The sequence below is a fragment of the Camelus ferus genome, chromosome 16 (genome assembly GCF_009834535.1).
Source record: "Camelus ferus isolate YT-003-E chromosome 16, BCGSAC_Cfer_1.0, whole genome shotgun sequence".
In the NCBI taxonomy this organism is placed as follows: Eukaryota; Metazoa; Chordata; class Mammalia; order Artiodactyla; family Camelidae; genus Camelus; species Camelus ferus.
Window position 1 is genome coordinate 17,654,708 of NC_045711.1, and position 12,205 is coordinate 17,666,912.

Consider the following 12,205-nt stretch of genomic DNA (forward strand, 5'->3'; position numbering starts at 1 on the left):
GGTGCTTTCTGCCCGCGGGCCTTACGTTTTCAATCTGACATACTCTGCAGTGAAATTTGATGCTAGAGTAACATCGATCACAGCGATTCTCCAGTTTTCTGTATGGTACACACTCGAGTTTTTGTCAATGACAACTAAAGTAAAATAAGGGTCCTGCTTATTAACCTTTGGTTTTTCAGAAAATTGAACCTTCTATCGCTCTTTTCCCCACGTCTCATAATAATACAGATTTTAGTTGTCCCAGACTTTGGAGTAAACATAAATGGATTCAAGCATGTGGTCCCTTTTCAAACATGCTTTATTGAAAGCTGTCATCCAAAATACGAGTTCTCTGTGTTTTGCCCTGTTGGTTTCAGTCACTATATTTATGACTGAAGGGAGAATTAGGAAGGCAGCAGTCTTGAAGGAGAGGAGCACCCTAGGGGGTGGACGTGGCCGTAGTCTTGAAGTCCCTTATACGTGTGTGGTGGTCTCTGGATGGTACCCAAACGTCTGCTTCGCTTCCAGGCTATCAAAATAACACTTCCAGTGCTCTCTATCTTTAGTACCATCTTTATTCTTTGTATAAAGTATGAATCGTTTTCTTTTACACATTCTCATTTTCTGAAGTTGGCACCTTTCGAAGTGTTTATCTTCGTTCCCCAGTAGCTGACAGCCCTGGGAAGCATGACGGAGCCCATGAGGTGCGGCTCTCGCGTGTGCTCTCCCCACTTCAGACACTGGGCGCCCTCAAGTCAAGTGCGGGTCCTGAACGCGGGTGAGGCGGGAGGGGAGAGCGCAGAGGAGCCACACGGGAGCTCGCGCTGGCTGGGAAGGGCTGCTCTGCAGGTGCAGCACGAGCTTGCTATGCAGCAGTGCTGTTCCTGCGTTGCCATTTCCTCCCGTTTCATGAGAGACTGGGAGTCTGGAGTTTGGGGTGAAATTTTAAATCTCCATTTAAAAACGGTGGTGGTTTATTCAAATGTTTTTAAAAATACTCTGTGATCCTAGCAAAAAATCCTGTAACAGGTAACTAGTTTGTAACCTACGTTGGTGGTTAATTAGGACCTAACTTATAATGGCACTGGTTTAGACTGTTCTGTAGGTTGGATGCAAATGATTAAATTCAGATCGATTTCAACCTATAAACCAATGTTAGGAGTCTTCACCTGGAAAATTCGTGTTATAGATTCCTTTCTGCTTACTGTTCAAATATCTTGTAGGGTTAATGTGATATATGCGTGTGTGTGTGAACACATACCCATATTAACTGAGAAGGAACTGTGGTGATTATATGTTTAAAACCTTAAATAAGAATATATTGATCTATCTTTTTACATCGCACTTGCAGAATTTTTCCCATGGACTCAAAGCCTTCACTGTTAAACCCCACTGGATCTATACTGGTTTCGTCCCCAATAAAACCAAATCCACTGGACCTGCCCCAGCTTCAGCACCGAGCTGCTGTTATCCCGCCGATGGTAAGTTTTCAACGTGAGTTGAAAAGTAAAGTTGGAAAAAAAAAACCCTTTAGAGACATTTCTTCTCTTCTTTAATCAGTACTTGATTTTAAAAAAAAAATTGTGGTAAAAATCACATAACATAAAACTTCCATCTTAACTCTTTTTTAAGGGTACAGTTCAGGAGCGTCAAGTATATTCACATTTTTGTGAAACAGGTCTCCAGAACTTTTTTATCTTGCAAAACTGAAACTCTGCACCCATTAAACCAACACTCGGCTTTCCCCTTCCCTCAGCCCCTGGTAGCTGCCAGTCCCCTTTCTGTTTTATGAACTTGGCTCCTTGTACAAGGGGACTCAGACAGTGTTTGTCTTTTTGTGACTGGTCTGTTTCACTCAGTGTCCTCAAGATTCATCCGTGTTGTAACACGTGTCAGGTTGTCCTTCCGCTTTAAGGCTGACTGATATCCCGTTGTATGTTTAGACCACGTTTTGTTTATCCATTCATCTGTTTCAGATGGATTCAATGTGATAAGTGTTTGACACTGTCATTTCCAATTAGGCAAAAAACAAAGAAATACAATGTTCTGGCCGTTAGTAAGTTTTGTTTTGGTGGTGTTTTGCTGTGAGAACAATGGTAGAATAAATGTTTAACTAAGTTTTGAATATTACGAATAAGTTATGGAGCTTATGGTTGACTTTAGTATACAGTTCCAAACCTAGTGTTACTTACATTTTACCTTAATTACCTCTGAGCTTGACTCCCTTTGATTCTGAACGCTGCTCTTGGGTGTTGCTCTTTTACTTAGTTATGTTCTGGCTCTTGCTTTATTTCACAGGATAAAAATTTGTTCTCCTGTCTCATATGATGATGTAAAAGTTAAGTGTGTGCTTGTGTTAAATATAAACATTTGTTCATTCATTGATTTATTCAAGTGGATATCTATTGAATGTCTGCCCAGTTCAAGATGACATTTTTAATGCTGTATGGAATAGTTACACACCGTAATCTCTGGCTTCAGAAAACTTAGAGACTGGTCTTGCTTCTAAGACATAGAAAAAAATCGTAATAATAATTTGAGAGAATTAAAATGTGCTCCGTTAGGTTGAAAAGTATACTATACTATGTTAATGAAAGCTGCTTTCCCAATGAGCCACTTAAAGAAGACACGAAGAAAATAACAGTTCATTTCGCTCTGTAGCAAAGGAAGGATAAGACACATTACACATAAGCCAAAGCACAAAGGCAAGAAAATTACGTGTGTTTTGGATTCAGTGAAAGATCCTGCTTATAGTAGGAGAAAAAATTATGAAAGTCTTCAGAGAACAGGTTCTAAACACATCACATCTCTCCCCTTCCCAGGACTGTTTTGTATTCGTGAAGTAATGGTCTGTCTTAAGGGCTGTTTATTTAATATTTGACAGAGCAGCTTGGGGTCTTTCCTTCATGAGTGGCGAGAGACAGAAAATAAACAGAGAAAACAAACATATAATTGCAGTGAAGGAAAGGAGCAGCGTGCAGCAGGAAGGAAGACGGGGAGGGCTGCAGTATTTTACTGGATGGTTAGTGATGGCCTGTCTGCAGAGGTAACACTGACTTTCCATCCTGAAGGGAGCTGATTTGTCAGTGAGTTGGTCATGGGGCCAGGAGGTGGATGAGTGCACTTGACCGCCAGGTTTCTGGCTCACTGCTCTGTCAGGTGGAGGTCACTGAAAGAGAAGCGTCGAGTTTAGAAAAGGAACAGTTGTTTCCAGTAGAAGTTTTGAGGTGCTTTGAGATATCCAGGTGGAATTGGGAAGGCAATTTGTGAGCATGGAACTTGGAGGAAATAGAAATGTATGCGTTACTAACTTAATAGAGGACATGTAAATCCTCAGGAGTGGGCATGAGCCCTGGGGAGAGGACGTGGAGGAGGAGGAGGGGTGGGGCCCAGGGCGAGCCACGGGGATTCAGCATTGTAAGTTAACAGCAGATGGAAATACTTTAATGTCTGATTTTTATTTCTCTTACCACAACTTTCGGAATTTATATTGTGTTCACTTCTGAGAGTAACTGTTTAGCATTTTAAGCCTTATGCTTGCAGATTACTTTGATTAAAAAATCGCAGAATCACTTCAGCCCGTAATATTACAGGAATAAGCATTACTTGCAACAGAGGCTTTGGCACACTGAGGTTTTCTGTCTCCCACAGGTTTCCTGCGCCCCGTGTAGCATGCCCGTCGGGGCCCCCGTGAGTGGCTATGCGCTCTACCAGCGGCACATCAAAGCCGTGCACGAGTCTGCGCTCCTGGAGGAGCAGCGGCAGAGGCAGGAGCAGATGGATTTGGAGTGCAGGGGCCCTGCCAGTCCCTGCGGCACCTCAAAGAGTCCCGGCAGAGAGTGGGAAGGTGGGTAGAGCCGTCACCACACAGAGCCTTTTGGACGGGAGGTGAAGCCATACCTGAAAAGTAGTGTCCTTAGTGCTTGGTGACTTGGTATGTGGTGCTTGTCCCTAACAGATAAAATTCCTTTACGTTAACGTCAGTTAAACTATCAGGGAATGTCAGTATCAGCCAGTACTAAAGGGTGGCGGTGATGCTGGGCTTCTTGTTAATGTCAGTCTCCTGATGTCCATCTTTGTGCTGAGCGCCTGGATGACCGTGTCAGAACCATGCTTTACGCTGTATTCATCTGAGTTTCCAGAGTGAGAGCCATCCTGTCCTCCAAGCAGATCACCCATATAGCAGGGTGATGTCCTGAATCTCCGGTGTGATGGGAGACGGCTGTGTGTGGCGTGTAGCCAGGCAGACCCTGGCTTACCCCTCACCCCAGCACTGCCCAGTTGTGTGGCCGTGGGCAAGCCGCTCGACCCTGTGTGTGTCTAATCGCTCTATATCCCTGCCTTGCTGGGATTACAGCCCGTAAGAAAGCGTGAGCATTCAGTGCTGTTCTGTGGCACGCGGCCCTGCATCCTCCCGAGTGCAGTGTAGTCCGTAACAGGCGTCAGCGGCGTGTGCGCAGTGTAACTGACTCCGTGAAGTTCCTGCCACCGCTGTTATGTCACTGTTGGTATTCAGGTGGCAGAGTTGAGTTGCGCATGCTCTTTTTAGATGGTCCATGATACACCTGATTTTAAAAAAAGGCAAGGGGAGTGGTATGTAAATTTTAGTAAATTCTTCTGGTGTGGTCAGAAAGCAGCACGTGTGTTCTGGTTGATTGTTAACTTGTGGCCTCTGTGTGAGCTTCTTACAGTGTAAGAATATCGAAGTCTTCTGTGATTCTGGTTTCATTTTTGTGATGATTCAGAAGACTCTTTGCAGTGTCTTATACAGATGAGTGAGAGCTGTCAGCTGCAGAGTGTGCTGTGTCTGAAGGGCTGTTTAGTACAGAGCAGCAGCTGGCTCCTTGACTGGCTTGCTGACTCCCGCCCCAGGCCCACCAGTGGTGAGTTCATCAGTTAGTGGCACCCTGAGTCTCTATGGTGAACCAGAGTGATAATTCCCACCAAGGCTGGGTGTGTAATAGGTGCTAGATGAATGGTTTTGAATGAAGGTTAAAGCCCCAAAGTTACCACTGGCTGTATACTGCATTGCATCTAGAGCATCCTTAATCCCTAGCTCAGTCGTTGACACAGTGTGTGTGCGGCGAGCACATGCTGCAGGAACGGAATACATCAGCTGCAGTGTAAATGGACTTAGTGCACGTGCTCGTCTTTTGAGCGTTCCAGTTATGAGAAAAATCTGTCGTAATGCGAATGACAAATTACAGAGTAATATAAAAGTCTGTTGATCTGTTCCTTACATAAATGATTTAGAATAAATTTTTTGAGGAGAATTAAAACAAAGAAAAATGGTATTTGCTGAACACATGCTAAAATTTAACTTTATTCAGTTGGTAATATCTGGGCCATTCTAATATGTCTTTATTTTATAGATATTTTAGGACCTCAGTTTCTTTTCTTCATCTCCTTTACAAAATGGGTTGTATTTGGGAGCTGGAGAGACCAGAAGAATTTAAGGCTAGAGCCCTAAGTTCTGAGACTCCAGTCTGTGAACTGCATTTCTCCGTGGTCAGTCACATTGAGTCATGTGGTTTAGAGCTGAATGGTACCCTGATTTTTAGTTTTAATGCAGTAGTCTTAAAACCAAACCAGTTACATATTTGATCAATATGACATCGAGGTGTTTGTTAATATGGCACCAGTTTGATTCAAGATGACTCTCTACAAACTGGAATGGTTGATTACATTTTATCCTGAGGTGAAGTTTTAGTTAATCTAGCTGGTATGTTCATCCAATAATTCATTTAACAAGTACCTGAAGGCTCTCCTAAATTTATAGCTATGCTATAGTTCAGCTAAAGGATACTCTCCCAAGTGACATTTGTATGTTTGCAGTTAATTTACATGTAGACTGTTCACTTCAAGTGTTTTCAGTGCAGTGTCATAGAATAGTTAATGGGATGTCAAGGGTAGTGAGAATGAGGACTTATGTACGAACCATCGCCAGACTGGTGTAGCCCCCCTGCTTAGGGCCATGGTTTTGGCTTTTCCCTTCGTGGGCCCGTTTAGAAGGAGTGGCAGCATCTGACAGTACTCACCTTCCCGTTCTGGCCATGGACGAATAATTATTGTAGATGTGCCCCTTTTAAGTGGCTTTAAAGCCTTTCCATTTGTAGAAAAGCTTGGAAAAAGCCTCAGAGAAAGATTGTTTTCATTTTCCAGTAACGTTTACACATGTTGACTTCTGCTTTAGTTGGAAGCCTTTTTTCTACAGTGAAGGAACTCAGAATTGAAATTCTAGCTGGTTTTAATAAAATCTATCCAGTCAGAATAAGAGTTAATACTTCTGTGCAACTGAATCTAGTTTTTTGTTTATTTCTTTATTTTTTCAGCTGACTACATGATGATTTAAATAGCTGTGTTTAGAACCTTCTAAATTTCTATCTTTTCTTTTTCTTTAACACTATTATCACAAAGTGTATTTTCTATAATCTACATGATTATAGACTTACTGGACATGGTAAAACAATCAGACACTGAATATATATAATAATAAACTTGTGTAAAATTCTCCAGGAAGAAAGAAATGATTTTCTTTTGAACTTGGTTTATGTGATAAATTTGCACAGTGCTAGGACACTTAATAATCTAATTCATTACATTACTCTGTCAAAGAAGGACGAGTAACCTGACCCTGACGGCTGCCCGAGGGGCATCCGAGTTCAGTGCTTTGGGGAGGCATCATTGCACTGTGGGTTAGAGCTCAGGGCCAGGATCTGCACTCCTTTGGAAGAGCCCCCATCCTTGGCTGGGCGGTTAGGTGTGATTCTTTGGAGCTTCAGTTTCCTCATCTGTGAAATGGTGTTAACGATCTCACTGGTCGTGAGGGCTAAATGAGAAACTCTGTATAACGCACAGTGCTCTGCACGAGGCAGAGTCCTGGCAGCTGACAGTACTGCCATCGATCCCGGATTTTACAAAAACCTTAGTAAGCTAAAGAACTTGGACGCCTTGTGCTGATGATGCTCTATTTGAAACCAGTCACAAATCTTCCACTTAGCAGTGAAACACTAGGGTCCTTCTCTGTAGAGAGTCTTTGAGGGTGCTCTCTGTTACTCGCTGCAGTGCCGTAAGGAACAGGAACCAAGAAAGAAGTTTAGCTGTTTGAAGAGAGAACACAAGTTGTTATTCACAGGGTAAGATTATCCACCTCAGAAGCCTAGAAGAATCAATTGAAAAGTTTTTAGAGCTAAGAGGAAAGTCATTAAGTTTCTCAGAAAAATTTGATACACAGATATCCACATCTTTCTTTCTTGTATATCTGCAGTAATCAGTACGTATAAATATATATATATTCCTGTATGTAATAAAAAGACGGTTTTCCTTGCAACAAAATATAAAATACCTACGGATAACTTTTATGAAATAATGAAAAATGACCTATATGAAAAAAATCTAGGTTCACCAGTTAGAAAACCCATTATAAACTGTCAAGTCTCCTATATTTGTAAATTTAATGCACTATTCAATGAAAATGCCGGTGATGTTTTGGAGAGGAAGTACTCAAAGTAATTTTAAATTCAGATTTATCTAGAATAAATGGATAAGACTAGATAAACAAAAGGAAAAAAAAAGAATGGAGATTTGTTCTGGCAGTTGTTAAAATGCCACAAATTAAAGGTGGTTTGGGTTACAGATGATTTTTACTTTCTTCTTTGTGCTTTTATGATTTTCCAAAATTAACAATATGTCCATTTCACTTTTTAAAAAGGAAAAAATTATACATTTATATGTAAATATATATATATATATGTATTTTTAAGTCTTAATATGGCTGCGTATCTGATAATGCCCTTTAGATGCTTGAAGCTTGTTTGCTGCTCCAGTGTGGAGGGAGGCTGTGTAGAGTGATGGTCATTGGCGTTACTGTACAGTTCATGGTCCGTGAGCTTGTGTGGCTTTGTTTTTAAGTAGTTCAGTCTGCCTCCTTTGAAAGGCTTCTTCCATTTCTTGCTTACACTTATTTCTCTGCATAGTAAGCGGTGGGCTGCAACAGGCTAATTCTAGGAGTTGAAATGCTCAGAGGTCTGGCCTCTGACTCAGGCCAGGCTTGAATCCGTAGGATGGCTGGATAATCCGGTGTTTGCCTGTTGTGACCTTTATTGCCTGTGAAAATGCTTGATTCTCCCTACTGAGAGGAAAGAGAAATTCTTTGTCCTTTGAAGGGAACAAGTATGATTGAATTTTTGAGGGTTTTATGAGGTCATAGTGATGGTGCTTACACAGAAGATTGAGGTTTTCAGGGTTTCCTAACCTCTCTGTGGGTGGATTCCCCCCAGGAAGTTAGACCTTGGTAGTAGGATCTGCCCCTGGATGGTGTGGGCTTGGTCCTTTTCACACTTACTATTTTAATTTGGGGTTCTTCCCTTATTTTGATGACTTTAACTTTCATAGGAAGATCAGTCGCCTATATGCCTTATGCTGAGGTCATACGTGCCCTAGAGCAGGAAGCGCGGATGCGCGGTGCCGCAGCAGGGCCAGCATCGCCGCGTAGGCTCTCCCCGAGAGAAGGCAGTAGAGCCGCGCCCCCGCCCGCAGTGAGCGCAGCCCGCTCTAGTGCCCCGCCAGGTAAATATCGCGCCTCTGCACCGCGGCTGCCGGCCTCCGCCCACAGCCCGAGGCCGGCGTGCTTCACATCCAGGACTCGTCCTTGCTGCTTCCAGTTACTTTCTCGTCTCTCTGCATCCCATCCTCAGTTGTACTCAGTTGAGGTTCACGGGGCCACTGGGAAATCTGTGTTCATATGTGTATCCTGTGACGTTGACTGCCTTTTCTTTTAAGAGTACGTGTACTTTGTAAAGACCTTGAGATCCAACCCCCCCCCCCCAAATGAAGTGTCTGTGAGAATCAGAATCAGTAAATGTCTTTCAAGTTATGCAAGATGCAAAGAGGACGTTTACTGGCTAGGTCACATCTGTGTGTTCTCCAGAGTTGTAGGACCAGCTGTTCCTAAGAAACACCCTCTTTCTCACCTCCATGGTGAGGTCCAAAGAGTGATGGAGAGAGGAAAAAGCACCGAAGACTGCCGTTTGCATACGCTAAGCGGACGTAGTTTGAAATGAACGTGAGCTTGAGAGCTCTGGTTTGACAGGGAGTTGACTGTTTCAGCCTCACAGATGCCATTTGTGACCTGACTATGTGCAAATTTAATTCAAGTGAAAGAAATTTAAAGTAGAATGTCCGTCCTCGCCTCCATCTTGCACTTACAGTGTAATTTGTGCTTGCAAGATTCTGAGGTGGCTGAGACAGGCGGTGTCGCAGCTGGGAAACCGGCGGCTTTAACATTGTTTTTCCTTCCTCTTCAAAGCCCTGCAGCCGGCGCCGCATCAGGTGATGACTGGCCTCCCCGAAGGGGTCCGCCTTCCGACAGCGCGGCCCACCCGGCCACCGCCGCCTCTCATCCCTTCGTCCAAAACCGCCGTGGCTTCAGAAAAGCCATCGTTCATCCTGGGAGGCTCCATCTCACAGGTAAAGGGCCTCTCTTCCCGGCGGACCTCCTGTTGGTTGTCGCTTCAGTAAAAATGTCCCCTCGTTCTCACCCCAATCTGTCAGGGTCCTCGTTGGGAAACTGTTTTACGAGGAGACGGTGATCTGAGAGTGCAGCCTCCAGGCTCCTACAAGGGGCACAAGGGGTTGCTGGGTCACTGCCGGCCTGGCTGCCAGCACCGCCTGCTCACCGTGGGGCCGGGCTGCGCCAGGAGACGGGGTGGGCTCTGGGACTAGAATCTTTGCTGGCTGACAGTTGTAAAGGCTCTAAACATCGAGTTGTGGGTGACTGGTGAGCTCTGCTGGGTTCTGACTTTGCCCTCCACCTCACCCCATTTCTCATAAGGTCTTGTAACAGTTCAGTCAGTTTTGACTGATCTGCAAACCAGTGACCACACTGTCAGGCCAGGGGACGCTGCTGTCCCCTCAGAAGGCTTGCTCGTGGCCCTCCCCACCTGGAGCAGCCTTGTCCTGCCTTCGTTGTCCCGGCTGAGCCTTGCCTTTTCTAGAACGTGGTAGCAGCAGAGTCACACAGCGTGCCCTCCCTGTGTCTGTCTGCAGCGACTCAGCTTCCTGGTTTCAGGGTTCAGCAGGTTTTTGTGCGGTCGGCAGTCTTCCTTTTCTGGTGCTGGGTTGTGTGACCACGTCAGTTTGTTTCTCTGTTTCTTGGTGGTGGAAACGTGAGGCGCTTCTGGCTTGGGGCTACTGTGACTAAAGCTGACGTGAACATTCTGGAAAGAGGCCCCGTGGGCGCACGTCTTCCTGCTCTGCATGGCCCCAAGAGGCGTGCTTCCCTGTGTGCTCACCCCGAGCGGCTGCGGTTTGTGCGGCCGCCGGCCTGCCTGAGCCGCGTGCTGCTGTCTTTCTCGCTTGTTTTAGTCATGTGGTGGGAGGCGGGTGTTTCATTGTGGCTTTACTTGGCATTTCCCTGACAACAGGGGAGGTCGAGCACGTTGCAGACACGCACTGGCCATCTGTCCATCTGAGTGTGAAGTGACCGTTTAAGTCTCATTGCCTGTTTTACTGCGTCTTTTTGTTAGGAGGTTGCAGAAGTTCTTCATGTCATGAAGGAAAGTTCTGTGATACTCTTTTTTTTTCTTTCTATTTGTGGCTTGTGTGTTTCGATGAGTAGAAGTTTCACGTTTCGAAGTCCATGTATTACTTCTTCCCTATCAAGGTTAGTTCTTTTCCTCTAAGGAATCCTTGCCAGCTTCAGGCTTGTGAGATGTTCTCCCAGGCTTTCTTCTGAAAGCGCTGCAGTTCTGGCTTTTACACGTAGGTCTGTGATGCGGGTGAAAGGAATTTTTGTGCGCAGAGTGAGGCCAGGCTGCCGTCAGCCGTCCGTGTGGACCTACAGTCCCGGAACGTTGCTTGGAAAGTCTTTTCTTCGTCCTCCCTGTGGTCGCTCCGGTGCCTTTGGCAAAGGGATCTGACGGCGCGTTTGGGTCTGTCTCTGGGCTCTTCTGTCCCACGACCTGCTCGCCACCCTTTGTCCGCACCATGGTACTGACGGCCGTGGCTGTTACAGTAAAAGTCTTGAGATCATGAGTACATGTCCTCGAGTGCTTTCACTTTTCTAAGACTTTAGCTCTCCTGTGTCTTTTGTATTTCCATATAAATTACATAATCAGTCTGTCAGTTCCTACAAAAAAATTCTCCTGGGATTTTGGTTGCAGTTCCTTTAAGTCTGTAGGTTAAATTTTTTTTAATTGAAGTATATTTAGTTTACAGTGTGCGTAGATTGATTCTTAAGGAAATGGTGCTTCTGACTCGTGACAGGTTCATCTCTCCGTTTATTTAGGTCTTCAGTTTCAGCGATGTTTTGTAGTTCTCACATAGAGGTTTTGCACGTTTTGTTAGATTTATTATCCGATAATTTTAATATTTGTAGTGTATTTTGTTCTTAAAAGTGATCTTATTTTTAAAAATTTCACTTTCTGGTTCTTGCTAGTGTGCAGGAAAAAGCTGATGTTTTTCCCCTGACTTGATCTCCTGTGACATCCCTGACTGCTCCTAGAGGGGTTCTGTCTGTCTGTCCTTTGGCGGGGGATAGATTTCTGAGGATTTTCTCTGTGTGCGAGTCACCTGCAGATAGAGACAGCTTTACTTCTCCCTCCCCAGCCTTCATGCCTCTCCCCTGTCGCTCTTTACTGAGCAGGCTGGGGCAGGGTCTCAGTGCAGTGCGCAGCGGGCGCGGGGGAGGGGCGGGAGGGCGCTCAGCGCGCCCCGCGCGGCGTGTCCACCGTGGTCTTCTGTCGTCAGGGCGGTGTTTCCGCGCAGTCTTAGTTTGCTGGGAGTTCTTTTCTTTCTCTCCAGTTGTATTTTTCAGCTTCCCGATTTCTTTATGGTTCTGCTCTCTGGCTTCTTTCTCTTTGTTAACAGTCTCTGACGAGACATCGTTTTCATGCTTCCCTTTAATTCTTGTTACACAGCTGTCTGTAGTTCACTGAAGATGCTTACAATAGCTGATTTGAAGCCTTTTCCCAGCAAGTCTAGAGCCCAGGGACAGTTCTTGCTGCTCCCCCCCCCCCCCCGGGTTTGGTCACGTGTTCCTGTTTCTTTGCACGTCTTACTTTTGGTTAAAGCTGTAGCAGGATGTGGCAGCCCTGAAAATCGGATTCTCCCGTCTCCCAGGGATTTGCCATTGTTGCTGTGTGCCTTTCTTGCTATTTATTTGCCGGGTGACTTTCCAGAGCTGATTCTGTAAAGTCTGTATTCCCTGTCACACGTGGCCACTGGA

The 12,205-nt window shown here is 45.0% G+C and overlaps 1 protein-coding gene across 18 annotated transcripts in view; it reads left to right on the forward strand.

Annotated features, from left to right (window-relative positions):
* NCOR1 (nuclear receptor corepressor 1) overlaps positions 1 to 12,205 on the forward strand; it is a 134,373-nt gene that overhangs the window by 92,157 nt on the left and 30,011 nt on the right. For 13 of the 18 annotated variants that reach the window (XM_032498876.1, XM_032498877.1, XM_032498883.1 and 10 more), the window contains 4 exons: positions 1,331 to 1,460; positions 3,631 to 3,826; positions 8,374 to 8,547; positions 9,287 to 9,447. In XM_032498876.1, coding sequence (XP_032354767.1) covers positions 1,331 to 1,460; positions 3,631 to 3,826; positions 8,374 to 8,547; positions 9,287 to 9,447 — 661 coding nt within the window. The remainder of the gene's footprint in view (positions 1 to 1,330; positions 1,461 to 3,630; positions 3,827 to 8,373; positions 8,548 to 9,286; positions 9,448 to 12,205) is intronic. The other 5 variants (XM_032498887.1, XM_032498890.1, XM_032498888.1 and 2 more) reach the window with 1 other exon arrangement.